The 20,705-nt window shown below is 32.9% G+C and overlaps 1 protein-coding gene across 1 annotated transcript in view; it reads right to left on the bottom strand.

Moving 5' to 3' along the window:
• Positions 1-20,705, bottom strand: part of CCHa1 (neuropeptide CCHamide 1) — a 181,372-nt gene that overhangs the window by 38,808 nt on the left and 121,859 nt on the right. Inside the window, exon 3 of the mRNA XM_072540851.1 lies at positions 7,904-8,102. Coding sequence (XP_072396952.1) covers positions 7,904-8,102 — 199 coding nt within the window. The remainder of the gene's footprint in view (positions 1-7,903; positions 8,103-20,705) is intronic.

Below are 20,705 nucleotides of genomic sequence, written 5' to 3'. Positions count from 1 at the left end.
AGTAAAACATTACATTACCGCATCTTAACTAGTAAAATAATTTGTATAGGACCTCTAATTATTGTCCTGGCTAGTGCAAACAATGAAGCTTTGTTCAACCTTTGAAATCAAATACAGCCATCCTATAATTTCCTTCCTCAACACCCGAAACGGCATTTCGCTTAACTTGTGAAACTTTCTTGTTCATTATTCTATTAAAATGGGTAGCTCTCAATCGGTGTAAAAGGGTAAGGAATTAGATGCATAATTTGGAGCATACATGTATAATAAATAAATTTATCAATTAGAATATGCAATATTGCGTATGAAATTTAATATACTTGTAATGATTGCTAGCTTTATAAGACATCAAGGTGATATCAATTACAATCTTGTGGAAACATAGAAGGTGTAGATTATAATTTCCTCAAATGATCAAAATACCACCAATTATATTTAAATAAGAAATAGTGGTTATCTAGACGATAAGCAGTATTACTGAAAAATTATTATTATATATATATCAATCGGTTTTAAAACGTCTTGCGACGTTGTCCGATGCCTAATTTCCATGACACTCTATCATCCCATTGGCCCTCTCTAAGATCTCTTGCGCTCATTGCCTTCGTTACTCCCTCTCTCCGAGATTTCTTGGGTCTTCCTCTCTTTCTGCGGTTTGGTGGTATCCATTGGATAATTATTTTTGGGAGTCTTGAGTTATCCATCCTCTGGACGTGTCTGTACCATATCAGCTGTTTTCTTTCTATGTCTGTTGTTAGAGAGCCGTCAACCTCCATTTGCTGTCTTATCTCATCATTACGTATTATCTCTCTGCGTGATACTCCCACTGATCTTCTAAAAGCGTTTATTTCTACTGCCTCCAGTTTTCTGTTGTTTTCGGTCCTGTATCTGTATCTGTAGGGTAGGGAGGGAGAGTTAAGTTTCACAGCGCTTAGGACACAATTGATCCATTGTGCATCCTCCCAGGGAGCTGCCACCCTTAGCTCATTGTCCATCCTGGCATTTCTAGGAAGGTGGACAAGTCACCAGGAGACATCTCTCTTATGTGGACAGGTGTGGGCCAGGAGTCGCCAAACGCGTACTCTCGTATTAATGATAACTCCGGGCATTCACATAGGACATGCTCAACAGTTTAGTCTTCTCGTTCACACTTGTATACCGTTGTTTTCGGTTATTCGCCAAGTTTCCGCTTCGTACAATAGACTGCTTTTAATAAGAGGTTCGTAGATATTGTGTTTTCTTCTTTTTCCTATTTCATGACTTCACAGTACGCTGTATAGAAAACCTATTGTTTTCTGGATTGTGTTATTCTTCTCTTTATTTTTTCATAATCTTTCCCCGTTGTGTCAAAAACGATTCCTAGGTATGTGTTATGGTCGCAGGGCATGATGATTTCGTTATTTTCTAATGTGATGTTCGATAGTTCGTTACCTATTGGTAGGTATTTTCTTTTTTCTGTATTAATTTATAATCCCCACTTTCTATATTCTTCTTGTAATTTCCTTGGCATGTACTCCAGATCATCTTTATGGTTTGCTATAACAACCTGGTCATCAACAAACTGCAATGTATACAAGCAAATCTCTCCAAGGTCTACGCCCATGCGTTTGCATTTTCGTTTCCACTCTTTCAATGCTTTTGCAACATATATTTTAAACAAGATCGGTGATACACAACACCCCTGATAGAGACTATTAACCAGGAAGTTTTGCAATAGTCTGTTTCCATTTTTTATTTGTGATGTTGATCCTTCATACAAATTTCTTAAGGCTTTTATTAAGGTGACACTAATATTCGTCTGTCGTAACACGTTCCAGAGTTTGTTTACAGGAATTGTATCGTACGCCTTCCGCAAGTCAATAAACATGAGGTGGGTTTCTTGATTTGTGCTTAATTTTTTTTTCTATTAGTTGTTTGAGGCAGAAGATATTATCAGTACAGCTTCTTCCTTTTCGAAAACCGGATTGTTCTTCTAAAAAGATATTATTATTAGCACATAGCATTACTATCGTTTAGTGTAAATATAGACAAGCAGCATCTGCCACTATAGGTTACTCGAAAAGTTCATGGAGCGGAAATAGAGTAAAATATCTAACGGAATCTGTTGGGAGCTTGTTATCAGATCCACGTATGTAAAATTATCAAATAATCTCAGACTCTATAAATCGCTGGTTTACCGATAAAAGATAACTAGCTGTTTACGTAAGGTACCAACGAGATGATTTAAAGCTATTGACCAATCTTAACCATTCCTTAATAATGAAATTGTCCATGATCACGTCATCTCATTCAATTTTCAGTTTCCACAGTATTTTCAGTAATAGCTTTCCTTTGAAAGGAATGGGTTAATGATGCCTATTAGATCAAAACACTGAGTTACTATTGACAATATAGTACCCTTAGTAAACTTATTTTCAATTTGAAAACGAGGACTAAAAAAACAAAAACTATCTTCTTTCACATTCCAGTGCAATCCTAAATTTACTATTTTGAGATTCGTAAGTGTGCGACTACATTGTCGCGAACTGCCACAACTGTTAGACATCAAGAACATCAAGAACATAAAAAAAATAAGCTGCAATAAGCGCGGTAGATAATTGTTCATATATATATTTAGGGATTCTACAGTGTTCACTACCTTCCCTCGTTCAACCGTTTCCATCTCTCTTTGTTGTCCCAGTCTCCATCGTTTAGGCCTCTCTTACTAATGGCGTCGTCAACTTCGTTCCTCCAGGATCTTCGGGATCGTCCTCTTTTCCTCCTTCCTATGATGCTTCATTTGGTTATACTCTTTATCCATTTGCTGTCGCTAGTTCTTCTTATATGTCCATACCACTTTAGTCTTTTTTGTTCTATATCTGTTAGTATGTCTGTTTCTATATTTCTATTGATGTTCTTTGCTTTATTTCATCATTACTTCTCCTATCCATTCTTGTTACTCTGCAGCATCTTCGCAGGCATTTCATCTCTGTTGCTACTATCTTACTGCTGTTTTTCTTGTTTATGATCCAATTTTCTGCTGATGACAATACAAAATATAAAATTTAAACTACAATTACCTTTTAATTACCTTTTAATAATGTTTGTATTTTGAGAACGATTTCCGAAGTGGAAATTTGTTAACAAGAAGGTTAAATCAGGATCCTTTGGAAAATAATTTTGGCCAATTAAGAAATTTTGGGGCACTTAATACTAATCCCTCAGCATCCAAATTTATAGGGGTTTTTAAACCCTTGTTGGTGAATTCTATTATGCTTTTAGATACATATAAAAAACATTTAACTGAGAAGAGAATGATTCTTTTAATGTTTTTGTGCCAATGGCAAAACTTTTTAATTCAAATATGTGTATTACAATCTCCAGATTGTAATAATAATTATAAAATATCATATTCTGATCCAATAACAATGTCAAACATTCCAATTGTAAAAAAGGTTCCACCAGTTATGTTGCAGGTTTTATTTTAAAGAAAATTAAAAAACTCACTCATTGTTCAGATTGTAGATACTACTACTTTATAATATTGTAAAAGTCATTCACTTTTGTTTAAATAAACAACTACATTCAAAGTTTTTTATAAATACAATAGAATCAATTGTACTCGATAAGGTAAGTTTTGAATTTATAACTCGCAAGTCTCATAAAATCAATTTATACTCCAGTCACTGTGGAGGAAAAAAGGTCAATACCTCTAAATTTTTTATAACTGAATCGATTTTGCTAATAATTTGGAATTAGGCTTATCTTACCTCCCTCTTCAAAAGTTATATATGCGATAGGTGAGCTTTTTATTTTTAAGGGGTGAAATCACCCCTTATTGAAAATAATGCAAAAAATTTATATTAAAGCATTTTATGGATTTAAATCGTGTTAAATTAGGTAATTGAAATATTGTCAATTATATTAATGGATATTGTGTACATTCTCAACCCTTAAATAATCTTAAAAACCATCCCTTTTAATAAAAATAATTGTAAAAAATCGTTTAACAGGTTCAAACGCTTTTGTAGTGCATTTATATCATCTACAATGTAATTCTCTGCTTATATAAAATAATTTTGGTTGATTGCAACACTTCAACCCTTAAAAACTACCCTCTATGTCAAAATATATAAAAAAATCTTTTTAAACAACTTCAAAAGTTTTTAATGTACATTTATATTCAAAAATTCCTTTCTTATCAATAAAATATTTTTTGATTGGTTGCTTATTTTCATCCCTTAAAAATCACCTCTATGCTCACGAAACAAATTCCCCTTTGGTAAATGTCTAAATAAAAAAATTAAGTATACTCATGCTGTTTTTATTGTAAAAAATTATGCATGAAAATACTTTACATTAGAAAGTATACAAAATATATTTACAAAAATAAAAATTATTTACAATATATCAAATTATTCATTGTCTGAAGCGTCATTCTCGTCGTGTTCTAACTCCACCTCTTCGTCTATTGCAGGACAGTTTTGACAATTGTCGCCAGAGCATGTTCCACACGTATCATTGCAAAATAGACCTAGTGTACGACAGCCACACGCTGAGCCGCAACCCTTTTTGCAATTGCAAAAAATCAGTTTCAATAGTTCTTCTGGTGCAGGTGAACTTGTCATTTTTATTGGTTGTAAAATATCATCACTCTTGAACCATCCCCAATCCGTTATATCAATCTCTTTGTTTCCAAGCCATATCTGAGTTTGTAAATAAACTCTTTTGATATGCTCATTCAGGGCACTTACAGTTGGTACAAGAGATGATAATTTAACTGCACTATTTTTAGTTGTGGCTTTAATAAACGATTCGTATCGCATTTGTTCAAGTAATGATGGATAATCTTCGACCTTACTCATTTTGTTCATGTGGGTGTCTTTGGCAAGGCCATACAGCAAAATTGTACAGTATCTCCCAGCTTCTAAAATGTCTTCGAGATCTGAAGTACTATTGTCATTGGCACTCATTGGCGGCTTGCCCACGCAACTTCAAAGGAGTGTCGGTTCTCTGTGTTCGTTAGTTCTCTGAAGCAAATGTTCAGTTTAGAGGTGCCTATATTATATACATAACATATATATGTATGTATGTATGTATTATATACATATTTGTGTGAGTGTTAGTGTGTCTGTTACCAGTTTTTCGAATATACTTGAATAAAGCATTTATATATACAGAAAATAAGTTGATACTCCAAAATATAAATAACATGCTCCAAAATTTTTTTAGAATAACTCCGTTAATTTTTAAGCTACAGTGTCCATTAAAAAATATTTTGAAGGTAATTTCAAAAGCTACAAGACTAAGTAGATTAAAATATGTTAAAATTCTTTCTTTTTAAATAGTAAAGGGCCAAAGTTCTGATTACAGGTGTGTCAGCCGCTGTATCTCAAACTTCAATTGGCTATATCTCTATTATTTTTTGAACTGCAACAAAAATAAAAAAATCAAAATTTTTGTTAAGAAAAAAACTACATTTTGGTCTAGAACCATTTTTCACGTATCTCTTATAGTTTTAGATTTATTTTGAAAAAATGTAAATTTTTAGATAATTAAAAAAAAATATTTTTTAATTTAAACATGATTTTTTCAAAAAATACGCATTTTAAACAGGCTAAACTTTTAAAACCTATAAATAACACTAAAATAAAATGAATTGTAGAAGATATACGTTTAATTTCAATTCCGATCGAAATAGTGTTACTTATACTGCTCGTTTTTTTTTTTAAAACGCTAGAGTAATTCAAATTCTTTCCTTCGCATTTCGCTTTGTTTTAATCGAAATGGCTTTTAACATAGCTCATTTTAAAGGTTTTTTCTAGCTCTTTAAAAAGTGTTGTATAAGTTTTTATCAAAAAAGATGTCCATTTTCCGATATTTGATGTTAAATGCATCGAGTATAGTATCCCAAAAACAAAAAGTCATCTTCAAACAATTATAAATCGCTTAGTATTGTACTTATAAAACCTAATAAAAAAACATTCTCTTTGTTTTTTTTATAAGCTTTTTTTTGCTCATTATAGATTTTTTAATAAAACGCTTTGTTTTTAAGTTATTCTTACAAAATCATTGGATAAACATGTTCTTTTTTGCGAAAAGTTTACTTTTTCAAGTGCGTATAACTCAAAAAGTATTAATTTAGCGAAAAAAATTTATATGACATTTTTTGTTTATAATTTGATTCTATATCAATTCAAGGGGTTATTTTAAGTGAAAAAAGTTCAACCTCCTAGATGGGGTGCCAACCACCCCAGGGGTAGAAGCACACATCGACACCATATAACTTATGTTTTTTGAGTAATTTACTACCCACTGTAAAAATTTCAGATAAATCGGTGCAGTTATAAAAAATTTAAAGGGAAAATGCCACAGTAACTGGACTAAAATTGGTATAAAAATTTACAATAAAAACCATACTACATAACTGATGTAAGGATGTTAATCGGATTCTGATTAGTATATTGTCAAAGCTATATTATTTACAGTTTCAAATAGGACATAAGTTAAAATAATTTAATCTGTCTGAACTTTGGTTTTGTAAGATCATGTAACACTTATCCCTTTTGTTAAAATTATCAAATTACAAAAGAAAATGACCAAATTAAATACCGACCTACCGCTCCCACTTTGATAAATTTCACGATGTTTATCACAGTCATAAAATTAGTAAACTCAAATATCTCAACGAGATTCTGCTAACCCTAATCATCACATATTGATAATGTAGAGCATCATTTTACGATACACAAAAGAGCCTATAAAAATTGAACACAAATAATTTCATATTGATTTCATATTTTACGTAATAGGTATTCGCTCCGTGCGTGACTGACGCGACACTTACCGCCTTCATCTGACAGTTTTGGACCTACCAATTTTCAGGTTAAACATATGACATATGTTTGACATTGTTAAATACATGCAAAATTGACAATTATTAATAATTAACTTTTTAATTATATTTTTTCAGTTTATGTACAAAATAAATGTAGTATTAAAAACTGGGTTTCTCAAAATTCATCATAATATATCTTTTCAACCATAAACGGAAAAGAAAGGGAAAAATCTAGTACTGGCAAATCCAGTTTTTTACGTGAAAGAGCATATATTTAAAAACAGTAATAGTAAAAGTTATGATATAAAAGCTAAAGTCATCAGCCACTCTGCAGTTAGCTTGAAACCTTATAAAATATCATTTAAGGTAAATTATTTAAATTTTTCATATTTCAATTGCATAAAAATTAAGTTATGTGATATTTACTTTTTCATATTAATAGCACGGATCCATCTTTTTCGTTTCTCTAATTTATATGTAATCTTTGTAATTACATATAAAATTGAGGTATTTTTAGGATTATATATATATATATATATATATATATATATATATATAATAATATATATATATATATATATATATATATATATATATATATATATATATATATATATATATATATATATATATATTAAATATAAAAAATGAAAAAACTATTTCAATCTTTTAATAGAAAACGTTTCGTGCAGTATTTCTGCACTTCTTCAGTTCTAATGATTGTAAAGTCATATAAAGATGTCAAACATTGTCTAATGCATAGGTTTAGGTGTTAGAAAATATATTTAATAACTACAATAAAATTACAGTAAAAAACACATTCAGGTTTTTCAAATTTTATACAAACTTTAAAAAGTCACAAATATGTCACAGTATGTTAACAAGAAAACAATATAATATAATACAATACTTCTATGCTATCGCTGATGTACCATATATCGAAACATAAGGAGAGGAGAAAAAGTAACTTGTTTTAATTAGAGCTAAGTAAACAATTTAAAAAAAAATATTTTTACCTTTTGCGTAAATACAGGTTAGTTTCGGTACTTTTTATTTATTCTGTAAGGTGAATTAGAATGGACTTACCCGCTTTTAGCATCAATATCGTCAGCTGAAAATAGTTGTTCGGGATTGTGCCTGGCAGCCATATCAAAATCAATATCCCTGAAGTAGCGAAAATCAATAGGACTTTGTACTAATTTTGAAAGAAACCATCGTGTGTTCATAGCTCTGGGAAGTTCACTGGGCTCTTGTGGAATAGGATTTCCACTTCTTTTTCCATGAGCTAGAATAAAAAAAAACAATATTAAACTTATCATTGAAACTTTTGTTTGAGTAGTAGAGTGACCGAATTTTGGAAAACTGTTGTGGTAAAAAGTACTGTTGAAGGCTCAGTACGTATCCCTAATATGAACAATATTATCAATAATATATTTATAATATATAATTTCACATTATGAGGTAGTTTTTAATACCTTTCACTCTCTCTAGATTAAATGAAGTATTGGATAGTACTTTCAGAATTTTAGAAGAAAAACTGAAAACTTCATGTATTCTATCTTCTTTAGAAAGCAACGAGAAACAAATTAAAAACACAAGATGATGAGCTCCAATATGCCAGTATTTTAATATCATTATATAAGTTCGTGCTATAGGTAGTTTTGTATTTCTTCTTTTTCTTTAAGTGCCGTCTCCCGATCGGAGGTTGGATATCATCATCACTATCTTTACTCTATCTACTGCTGCTCTGAAGAGTTCTATAGAACTACATTTAAACCAGTCCCTTAAATTCTTCAACCATGACACTCTTCTTCTTCCTATATTCCTTCCTCCTCTTTGGATTTGTATTTAGCTACCTAAAAACATCATAATGAGAGATGTGCTGTTAATCCTTTACCGCATCATATGCCAAGATAGCACAAACCACTGCACTTTTTTTTAAGTTTTAACTCAATTTTCGTCCCTGCAGGACGTAACAACCAGCTCATTTCTGACACATACAAAAAGTGCGCGCGAGATATGCGACATAGCTGTGATGTCGCTTTTCGTGTTAAAATGTTTTTTAAATTGGAAAAAAATTGAAATTCATTGTGTTGTGATATAGATCTTTTCAAGTAGGTACTATAAATTATGAAAGCTAAAAGCCATATATATATATATATATATATATATATATATATATATATATATATATATATATATATATATATATATATATATATATATATATATATATTGTTATGTTTCTTCTTTCCCAACCAAAGAAAAATAAATAAAAAAATCCATCGAAATAAAATTTCAAGATATCAATATAAACAAATTGTATATAGTAATTTAAGATAAGATTTAGTGTAGATAAGAGTAGAAATTTGTTTGGCAAACGACCTTTTCCGTTTCAAACAAAATTATCAAAAATCCTTTGTTTAGAATTCGAAGACATTTTACCTGAAGGTTAATCTCTTCATTGTTTGTAGAGTCGAGTATTAAATGACCATATTCTAATCTTTTGAAATATGTATAAATGATGTATTGAAAAAAACCAATTTTAAAGTAAGCTATTTAGTTTTCTCTGAAACCGAAATTAGGCTTTTCCAATATCATAGTAAACACAATTTAAGCTTTTTGATTGGACGGTCGTTTTTAAATGGAAATTTGGTGAGTCGATCATGAGAGAGGAGAAGTTAGTCATATTTTGGTCATCGAAAGGAAACAGTCGTGTGTCCCAAGATAAGGTGTGGTTCGTGAGTTTGGATACCGGCGTAACGAAAAGAAGTGAATAGTTTGAAGGAGATAACAAGTAGATTAAAAAAGGTTCCTTGTATCTACCGTGGGCATTTTATAAAGTATATGTGAAAGTATTCTTACGGCATCAAGTTGACAAAAGGAGGTCCTGGTGTCATAAATAAGTAGCGGAGTTTGGAGAAGTGAATCAGGTGTTTTTTGTGTAGTCTGCAGGAGGTTTTGCAGAGACGTAAAGAAGGAGCCGAGGTGCCAAAAAGGGGAGATCACATCTTTGAGGAGACTGGACTTTTCTGGGTATGTTCCAACATACAACTCAAGAAGAAAATAAACTGTAAGTGTTTGTACAATTAAATTTTATATCTGTGAAGGATCGTTTCGACATCATGGTCATTAGCATTCAAATTTAAGAACTGAGGTTTTGTTAGGCTAATCAAAAGTTTAAAGTTTTGTGGTTTCTTTTTTTTTCAAGTAAAGAAAATTTTAAGTAAAATTGGTTTTTTACGTAATATAAATGTATGTAGCTTTATAATCTTATTATCATAATAATTTGATTTATTTTCTTGTATGCTGATTGATAAGATAACGACAGAATTTAATAATTGTTTTATTCGTCCATATAAAATAAAGAAACGTAAATCTTTGTAATATAATATATTTGTATTATTATCCTTTCTTCTCTTCTCCCGATAAAAGACAACTAGAAAATCTTTTGAATCCATCGAACACAGGTAATATAAGGATTATTTTACTTTTGATAACAGATAAGTTATAATTTTTTTATTGGCTCAATAAACTAAGTTTGAACTCAAAATAAATATATATATATATTTATATATAAATATATATATATATATATATATATATATATATATATATATATATATATATATATATATATATATATATATATATATATATATATATATAGAAAACTGTGACCTTATGGACTCATTGGTTGTTTTTGTAGATCTCTGCGATAAAGATACCACAATTGGGATGATGTTGTTTCCAATAAGAGCGTTAAGATTTACTAAATGATGCCAAGCAAACTGTCAATTCTTCAATACCCACTGTTTCCTTAGTTAATGATACCTCTTTATCTGAAAGACGGCGATTCAAAATAAAGAAATGGTGAGAGGTAATCTTCTGAGAAGACCAAAAAATGATTTCGATGATCGACAATATTTACTGGTTCTAAAAATTAAAATTCCGCGATTTTGCAATTAAAAGTCTAGTCAGTAACGAGTAGGTAGCGATTTGATGAACTGTAACAGATTCGAAGAAATAAAACGTTTCTTGAATTTCAATAATAATGATGACATGATTGAAAAAGATCAGCTTAGACATGACACACACTATACAAATTCATACCTGTTCTCAGCCAAATCAGATAATAGCTACTAGTGGTTCCGTAAAAAGAATTTCTAGCCGTAGACGAACAGATTATACTAACAAAGAAGTGAACTTAACTAAAGCAGTTTGACCCAAGAAAACCATATAAGTCATCATCATCATTCTGACTTTACAACCCTGCGTGGGTCCTAGCCTCCTCAAGAATTTCTCTTCAGTCGCCCCTATCCATCGTCTTCCTCCGCTAAGCACGTATTCCCATATTTCTCATGTCTTCATCAATGTTAACTGTCGCCAAGGTAACCAATCACGACAAAGATTGTTACTTTGGCCGGCCAATCACAGCGCTCGTTATTAACTACGCTGTCATTGGCTTCTCGGCAGAAGATTGCTGCCAATTCTCAAACACGATGTGTATAAAAGAGCAGCACATCTTCCGATCGGGATCCAGTCGTCATACACTACTAGCCCCGCTAGACCTTGTTGGCCTAGTGTGCTACCACGTTACTTTGAGTTTTATTATTTAACCAATATCCTGCTATCGTCGAAGACGTCGAACCAAGAATATTTTATCCAATTTAGAAGTTAAATTATCAAGAGTAGGCGTGTCGACTACAAAACGCTTCTTGGCAGTAGAACACGACTTTCTGAGATAGAAAAGACGTTGGTCTTAGAACTATTTCAAATTGTGTCGAACTGACCACAGCATTATTTGGGCGTGTCACGGTAAAAAGCGAATGAAAGCCCCGACGGGGACTTATAATTGCTTTTCCGATCAGGTCGAGCTGCAATAACACTTCGTCGCCGGAAACCTTATGCAAATAGTAACTATAGGTAATACTGTTAGCGAAAGGTAGCAACACGAAGCGACAGGCAGCAGGAAGAGTCGACATTGCCGGCATTCTTGTGCCTCTCTCGAGAAGAGAGAACGCGGCTACACAAAGTGAGAAGGCCGGAATCTCTATGGAATTTAAGATATACACCACGCATCAGAATTCTAACAGAAATATTAAGTCATTGTAAGAATATTGTCTGTAAGAAAGCTCTAACTGTTAGAGAATTCTGAGTGCCGGTGTCCCCTCACCTACCACAGAGGCTCGGCGGAGCTTCTCACACGTAGAGGCCGTAATCCCAATTTAACTCCTCGAAATGAAGACGGACCCTCGAAACTTGAGATCCTCTTCGAGAGCAGCGGTCGTAGATCGTCCAGAAACCCCGGAAAACCAAGAGAACACTACGGCCGTAAGACATAACAAAGAACTTTGTTCTGGGTCTTCCTTTTCTTTTCTGAAGTTCTATCTTAATATGTTTTACGATATCTGGTTCCTAGTGTATTCCATAAAGTTCGAAATTGTATCGTCTTGTCCATACTCCATTGTCATTCAATGTTCCGCGTAGTTTGTATCCATCCAAATAACATGTTTTCATTACTTTTTGTTGGAGTCCAGGTCTCTCAACCATATATTAGGACTGGGCGCATTATTGTTTTGTAGAGTTTTATTTTTGTATTTCTCGATATATTTCTGGATTTAAGGAGAAGATTAAGCCCAAAATAGCATCTGTTGGTAGTGCAAATTCTGCAGTTTATCTCTGCGGTAGTAGTATTTTTAGTGTTTTTAGGAGCGCTCCCAGGTATACAAATTCGTTCACTGCTTCGATGACGTCGTTTTCTAGGACAAGTGGTCATTAGATTTGTGGTTGCGCGCTTATTTTCACATACTTTGTTTTGTTGGTATTTATGATTAAACTCATTTTTGTAGTTGATTCTTTTAATGCTACATACGTTTCTCGTACAGCGTTTTCCCTTCTCCCAACAATATTGATATCATCAGCATATTGAAGAATTTGCACTGATTTGTTATATATTTAATCAATGGTTGTGATTTTTGACATACGTATTACTTTTTCCAGAGCTAGATTAAACAGCACGTTATTTGTTTTTAACGGTTTAGACAGTTATTTCAATTAAATTTACGAACTGATTTGATATTTCTAGCTCTTTCATTGCTTTAAACATTTTTCTTGTATTCACAGAGAAGTAAACTGCTTTCTAGTCGGCTTATAATAGGCTTCTATGTAATCAGTATCTATGCCATATTTCAGTGTTTTTTTAAGTTTGTCTCAGGATTGCAATCTGATAAAATGTCAATTTATCACCTCTGAAACCAGCCTAGTATTTTTCTATTATACATTCAAAGAATGTATAGAACATTCAAAGATATTTCCTTTTTTGTGTATGGTGCCAAGTATACAAGATGGACTTCTGTATCCATATTTCTTTTATTAGCTGCTGTAATGCCATTATGGTATCGTGGCCACCTTACTTATATAGTTCGTTCAAGAATCGTTCGTGCTTTTTTCTTTCGTCTGACTTCTGCATTGACTTGTAGTTGCCTTAATTTTTTGCTGTTGATGTTTACTTTATTATAGAATGAATGCTTTCTCTCTGTTGAGGTTTTCTATATATTTAAGTTCCTTCAACCAAATAAGTGGAGCTTTAACAGCTTTGTGATGAAAAGTAGTTCGGGATTTAGCTACGACTTCCCAAAGTAATACTATACCTCTCTCTCTTTCTCTCTCTCTCTCTTAAGTCCTGACCCCACGGAGGGAGTGTAGTGGTCATTATGATGTAGTGTATTGTACGTCTCCAAAGATCTCTGTCTCTGGTTATTTCTTCTAATTCATGCGTAGGTCTTTTGCACATTCCTGTAATTTGGTAGATCCATTTCATGTTTTTTGTGTTTGCTCACATAACATGTCCAAAAATTTTTAATTGATGAAGATGCACTTTGCTGAAAAGACGTTTGTTGACCTTTAGTTCTTTTAAAATTCATTTATTTGTCTGGTGGTCGGTCTATTGAGTTCGTAACATTCTCCTCCAATAGAACATTTCAGTGGCATCTATCTTTTGGCTTTTCGCTTGTCGTAGGGTCCAAGACTTACATCCTTCAGTATTGGGAATATTAAGTAGTTGATCAACCTCATTTTTTAAGTTCGTGAAATTTAAGAGTCTTTCCATGTTTTGAACATTTTTCCTACGGCGACTTTTGCTAGATCATATCTAGGTTTTATTTCTTTCTGCAGTGATCCTCTGCTTGTAATAAATGATCTCAGATGTAAGTATGAACTCACAACCTCAAACTGGTTAATCGTAGTTATATGTGGATGGTTATTATGGTGTCTGTCGACTACCATGATATTTGTCTTTGATATGTGTAACAGCAGACCAAATATTTGACTTTCGTTTTCAACCAGTAGTATGAGACTAACTAACTCTTCTTGACTATTTTAAAGAAAGACTATGTCATCTGCACAACAAAGGTTATTTATTTTTCGACTATTTACTGAAATGTCCTTTTCTCATACTTCAAGCAGTCTTCTCATAATATGCTCCCCATAAATATTAAATAACGTTGAAGACAGTTACATAGAGACATAATTTTATTACTGATATTTAATCTGGAGAAGGCAAATGAATACCAACTACCCGTATTTCTTGCCTTCGTCGACTATGAAAAGGCGTTTGATAGTATCGAGATGTGGGCCATAGAACAAGCTATTAATAATTGTAGAATAGATTCGAGATATAGGCAACTAATATGAAAATGCAACTATGATAGTACAACTACTGTCTGTGTCAAGTTAAGAATTCATAAAGGAGCCTTATGGGAAGCGGTGATGCCAGAACTACCGATAGACTGAGATAGGCGAGAGTAGTGGAGTTGCAGCGAAAAAGCAGGGCCGAACTGCATGTTATATTGCACATTAGACGTTTTTTCACTTAGGTAACTTTAAATTTTTTTTGTTTTTTTGAAAAATAAAAATTAAAGACATGTCTTTTTCTCACAACAGTTATTTATTAAATTTCGGCTTAGGTCATCATCAGACTCTTAAAAATATTCTTAATTGTTTAATGAACAAATTGAGTGAGTATTGTGGTAGATATTATTAGTGTCAGTAAAAAACATAAAAAAACAATAAAAACTTCTGTATATTTTAAAAAAAATACAACAGAACCATAGAAATGTAACAAATTATTTGGTTTTTTAGTTTGACATTTATATATTTACAATATTACAATTATCAAAAACTATGTACATTCTTCGTCCATATCCAAATCGGAATTGTCACTACTATCATATAAATCTATAACTATGGGAGTTACGTCTTCCATTAGACCGTCCACTTCCCAAAATTTTTTCTCCAGAGTCATTACATGTTGAATATAGTTTTTCCAGTTATCAGACGTAACATTTGAAAACGCTTTTTTTATGAGGTCCTCCATATCCTTCGCTTTGAAGGTGCTGTTATTTACGGCCACATGCCTTTTTACTTGGCTCCATACCATTTCAATTGGATTTAATTCGCAATGGTATGGAGGCAAACGAAGCACTTTGACATTATTTTGTTGTTTACAAAGTTCTTCAATTTTGTAATTATCAAAATTTTGTTTAAATTGCGCGACTACCTCCAAAAGCTCGCACTTCAGATAATTTTCTTCAAAAAATATGTCTTTTTGTCTTAACCAGTCCATAATGTTATTCTTATTCCACGATTGGTTAGGCAACAACTCGGTTTTTACACTATGATATGGAGCATTGTCCATAACAATAACCGTTTTTCGAACTAAGTTGGGCAACAGTTTGTTTTCAAACCAGTTCTCAAAACACGGACCGTCCATTTCGTCGTGATAATCAGCGCTGTTTTTTTTTGCAAGGAAAAACATTTCAGCACCGTTTACAAAACCATTTTCACTTCCGGCATGGACAAGGATGAAACGTGGTCCACGCTGAGTGGGATGCTTTAGTCCAGTACTTAGCCCTTTTATGAACGCATCTCTTGCCGAGGTGACGGTTTTGTCTTTCCATTCTCTGGAAACCGAGTGCCCCACATTGACCCATGACTCATCCAAATACACAATGTCATAGCCCTCAGCCCGATATTGTTTAATGGCCCTTAAATATCCATGCCTCCATGCAATTATATCAGGACGTTCTATTAGCACGGCACTTTTATCACGTTTTGCATAAACAAAGTTCATGTCTTTTAACAACCTGTACATTGTACTGCGGGTAAAATTTGGCAAGTTTTCGTCTTGGTTCACTTTTGGCAGAAGACGATTCAAAGTAGGAGGAATGTTTTCAAAAAAAAAACTATGCACTGTTCGACGAACGCCGATACGAACACCTTCATCGTAAGTATAGTCTCTGGAGTTGTTTCGGCAACGGGTTCTTTTTCTGTTTGTTTTTACCTCAGAAAGCTCACCTTCTTTGTCTTCCTGTACGATTTTTTGAATCGTACGAACTGACACTCCTGTCATCGCGGATACTTTGTCGAATACAATACGTTGACTTTCATCTCGAAGCAAATTAATGTGGTATCTCACTACGTTTAAGATCACTTTTTTAGCACTCAGATGTAAAATTTGACCACTTTTAAACGGCAAAACTGGATCCATTTTAACAATATAATTTTTTACACTTGAGATTTGAGTGCGCGATGGTTATGCCTTAACCCTTGTCCGGGCAGAAGAATTTAAAAACGTAATCGGGCAGTTTGGGCTTATGTATACAGACAAACATATAATCTCCACTTCACCTAATTACACTATTTTGAAAAACATACCGCTCATTTATCTATAACTCATAAATCTGTCTGCTTTCCAAATGTGCTTTCCAAATGACACTATTGTTTGGAATGACTAAGTACATAAAGAGAATTAGAAAACTATTAATAGTCAATTATAAAGTAATCAATATTGTTTACTGTTAGGGCCTGTTAGCCCGGCTTGCCCGATAATGGAAGTTTAAGCACAATATCTTAATTATTATTGCTTTCTATTTATTAACTATTGTGAAAGTAATATTTTATAAATAATTTTGAGAGTTGACACCTAAGCTGTCAGAATTACCTGTGCCATAATAATTAACCAATTGCGTAAAACCTAATATTTTAACCACTAATAAAGACATTTTTCTAATAATCTTTAAAATCACTTCCCTGAAAATGTAACCATATTTATAAGTAATTGTAGTCGTTAAGCTTATTAAATAGATACGTACCTATCTTTTTAAAATAAATTTGATTAACATTGGAAAATATAAATAAAAATTTGAATATAAATAAAGAATGGGTTATTTCGGCCGGCCCTGCATAGTCCCGTGAACTATTGGCAACATACGCCCGTAAGAAATGCACTGGCCTATCTGTTCAGTTGTGAATTCTTAACTTGAAACAGTCTGTAGACGAAAATACAAATCCCTTCCCCATTAAGAGAGGAGTGAGACAAGAAGTCGTAATATCGCCAAAACTTTTCAACCTAGCCCTAGAAGACGTCTTCAAAACTACAAATTGGTCAACCTATTCTATTAACGTTAATGGCAACAAGTTAAACCACCTCAGATTCGCTGACGACATAGTGATTATAGCGAGCACATTCAAGGAACTGCAAATTATGATGGGGGAACTAGCAGCCAGCTCCCAATACGTCGGCCTAAAAATGAATATGAAAAAAACAAAAAAAAATGACAAACACAGATGACTCCAGACGTATAACTATAAATGGCAGTGAGATAGAACAAATCCAGGAATATATCTACCTACGCCAAATCCTGAGACTTGACAAAGAGAACCAAAGTGCGGAAATTACTAGAAGAGCAAGACTAGCATGGGCGGCAGGATTTGGAAAACTTAGTTGGATACTTAAGAACCGCAAAATACCCCAATACTTGAGGAGCAAAGTGTTCAACCAATGCATCCTTCCTATCATAACATATCGATGTCAAATCTGGACCCTAACCAAGGCAAACATGAATAAACTAGCCACAACAGAAAGAACAACGGAAAGAGCAATGTAAGGTATACGATTATCAGATAAAAAGAGGAAAGACTGGGTAAGATCCAAAACAAAAGTCGAGGACATAGCAACAAAAATTGCCAAAATTAAATGGAGCTTCGCGGGCCTCCCTGCTAGACAAAAAGACCAACGTTAGAATACTACAATACAACATTGGAGACCTTACGAAAGTAAACGACCAAAAGAAAGACCACATATGAGATGGGTTAATGATATTAAAAGAATAGCCGGAAGAAATTGGAAATATGTTGCTCAGGATAGAGACCGATGGAAGGAGTTGGGAGAGGTCTATGTCCAAACATGGACGACAGAAGGCTAAGAAGAAGAAGAAGAAGATTTAATCTGCACTCCGAGCACATTTGTGAAGAGGCTCTAAAAGATATTGATAAAGGCATCTCAATAAAAGGAGTCAAGCTCAATAACCTGCGGTATGCAGATGATACAATAGTGTTTACCAATGTAATAGAAGCGCTGCAAAACTTAATGAACAAAATAACGGAAACAAGTAGAACATTATGGACTGGATATAAATACCAGCAAAACCAAGCTAATGATCATCAGCAAGGAAAACATAACTGGAGTAAATCTGTATGTAAACCAAATGAGAATTGAATGTGTTTCACAGTACAACTACATAGGAACTATAATCAATGAGTCGTGTAAAAATACTTAAGAGATTAAATGTCGCATCGGAAAGGCAAAAAGTGCATTCTTGACTATGAGCATGTTCAAGAGCCAACAAAAGCTCTATGTTCAAGAGCCCTAAAAACAAAAATAAGGCTCCTTAAATGTTACGTGTACACAGTGCTTCTATACCGAGTAGAAACGTAGACATTAAAGACGGAAACTCTATCAAAACTTCAGGCTTTTGAGCTATGGTTATACAGTAGGATTCTGACGATACTATGGTCAGACAAAGTCACCAATGAAGAAGTACTACGGAGGATGAACACAACCGCAGATTTGGTCAACATTGTGAAGAGCTATAAGTTGTAGTACTTGGGATATAATATAATGAGAAATCAAGGCCAATATGAGCTACTCCAATGCATTTTGCAAGATAAAATTGAAGGAAAAAGGACCCCAACACGAAGAAGAATATCCTGGCTTGCTAACCTAAAAGCATGGTATAGAAAAACCTCAAAACAGCTTTTCTATATAGCAACCAATAACGTCATCATAGCCAGAATGATCTTTAACTTTCGGAACGGACAGACACCCTAAGAAGAAGAAGAAGACAGTATACATCCTTGTCCAACACTTTGTTCTGTATTGGATTCATTTGAGAGAGTGTCAACGGCTTTAACTGTTCCAATATTGTATTCGTATAGTTAAGTTATAAGCGAAATTAAGTGTTGTGGTACACCTTCTTCTTTTAGTATGTGACATAACTATCGCCATCTGACCCTGTCGAACTCTTTGCGATAATCTATAACACAAATGTATAGTGGGATGTTGAATTCCCTATATTTTTCTATTATTTATCTTGTGTTCAGAAGATGTTTTCAAGTACCTCTAACTTTAATAAATTCAGTATGCGTTTGGAGTATTTCTCTTTGTAGAAAACTGGAAACTGTCTTTTTTATGTATTGCCGTTATTATAGATTTTATCCAGTCGTTAGGACATTGCTTGGAACGCCATATTTTATTACAAATTCTCATTTGAACCTTCGACGTATCAATATCAATTAAAAACCAGTTCATAAGTGCTAATTGTTAATCAGTGAAAAAACCAATACAACCAAAAATAATTTTGTTTTATGGATAGAGATATCCACAAAAAGTATGCTGGTTGCAAAAATCAAATAAATAAATAATAAACGAACAGCCCGGTCCAGGAGCTGGTGGCGAAAATGTGTCAACCAACCTACGATTATTTGATAATTGGATTTATAGTCAGCGAAAGTTATAACAATACTGTTACCATTTATTGTAATGTCACTGTGAGAATTAATTTTATGATAGGAAAATACGCTATTTATTTTTCTTTCAAACCTTTATTAACAACAATTTTATTTTAAACTTTTTATCAACGAACAAGTACGATAACAGTATTTATCGAGTCACTGATATGGACTATTATTCATTTCGGTACAGGCGAGTGCCGTAGGCCATTCGACTTAATCATCAAAAAAAAGTAGCAACATATTGAAACTATAGTTTTTATTTAGCTTAACGTAAAGATCATAGAATTTTTTGCTTATATCATTTGAAATTCCATTTTAATATCGCATGCAATACCATTGTGCTTTTTAGAATCTAATAATGAACTCCTAAGGGCGAAACTTTACGCTTTTTGGTTATTTCGACAAAATATTACAATAAAACCTTTTCAGAGGGCAAAATAAATCTTTTGTGTTCGTTCAATCAATTTTTTTATAACTTGTGTATTCTTATTTTTAGATTTTGCAATCAACTAGTGAATAACTATTTCTTGAAGTGAATATCAAGTTGATCGTGTATTCTTTAAATACTGAAATCTTTTAGACATATTATACTTGTCTTAAAATTAATACAGTGTTAGCCACTGCTTAGTTCACCACGATACTTGGTAAAATTCATTGGATTTTGTAAAGATGCTGAAACAGGTCGATTTTTATATCAAAGGAGTCATATTTTAACGATACGGATATCTATCGTTTGCCAACATCCTCTCTTTGCAAATCAAACCGAAGAAGGAAAAGAAACATCAAGATGAATACAATCTAATAGTGCAAAAGGATCATCAGAAATAGCTTCATGTTTATGGAACATGCTTTACGAGCTATCATTCAAAGTGGGTGAAGTAATATTTTATTTTGACAACTTAACGGGCCAAAATGAAAACTCTATTTTACCTAAAATTTTTATAAAAGCTTTGTCTTTTTTCTGATAGTTTACAAATTATTAATCAAAAGTTCATGGACTGCGACACCGTTGATTATGTGATTGAAAGTAGGA

Source organism: Diabrotica undecimpunctata, chromosome 8 (genome assembly GCF_040954645.1).
Source record: "Diabrotica undecimpunctata isolate CICGRU chromosome 8, icDiaUnde3, whole genome shotgun sequence".
Classification (NCBI taxonomy): domain Eukaryota; kingdom Metazoa; phylum Arthropoda; class Insecta; order Coleoptera; family Chrysomelidae; genus Diabrotica; species Diabrotica undecimpunctata.
Note: the sequence above shows the minus strand (reverse complement) of the source record. Positions and strands in the feature narration are given on the sequence as shown.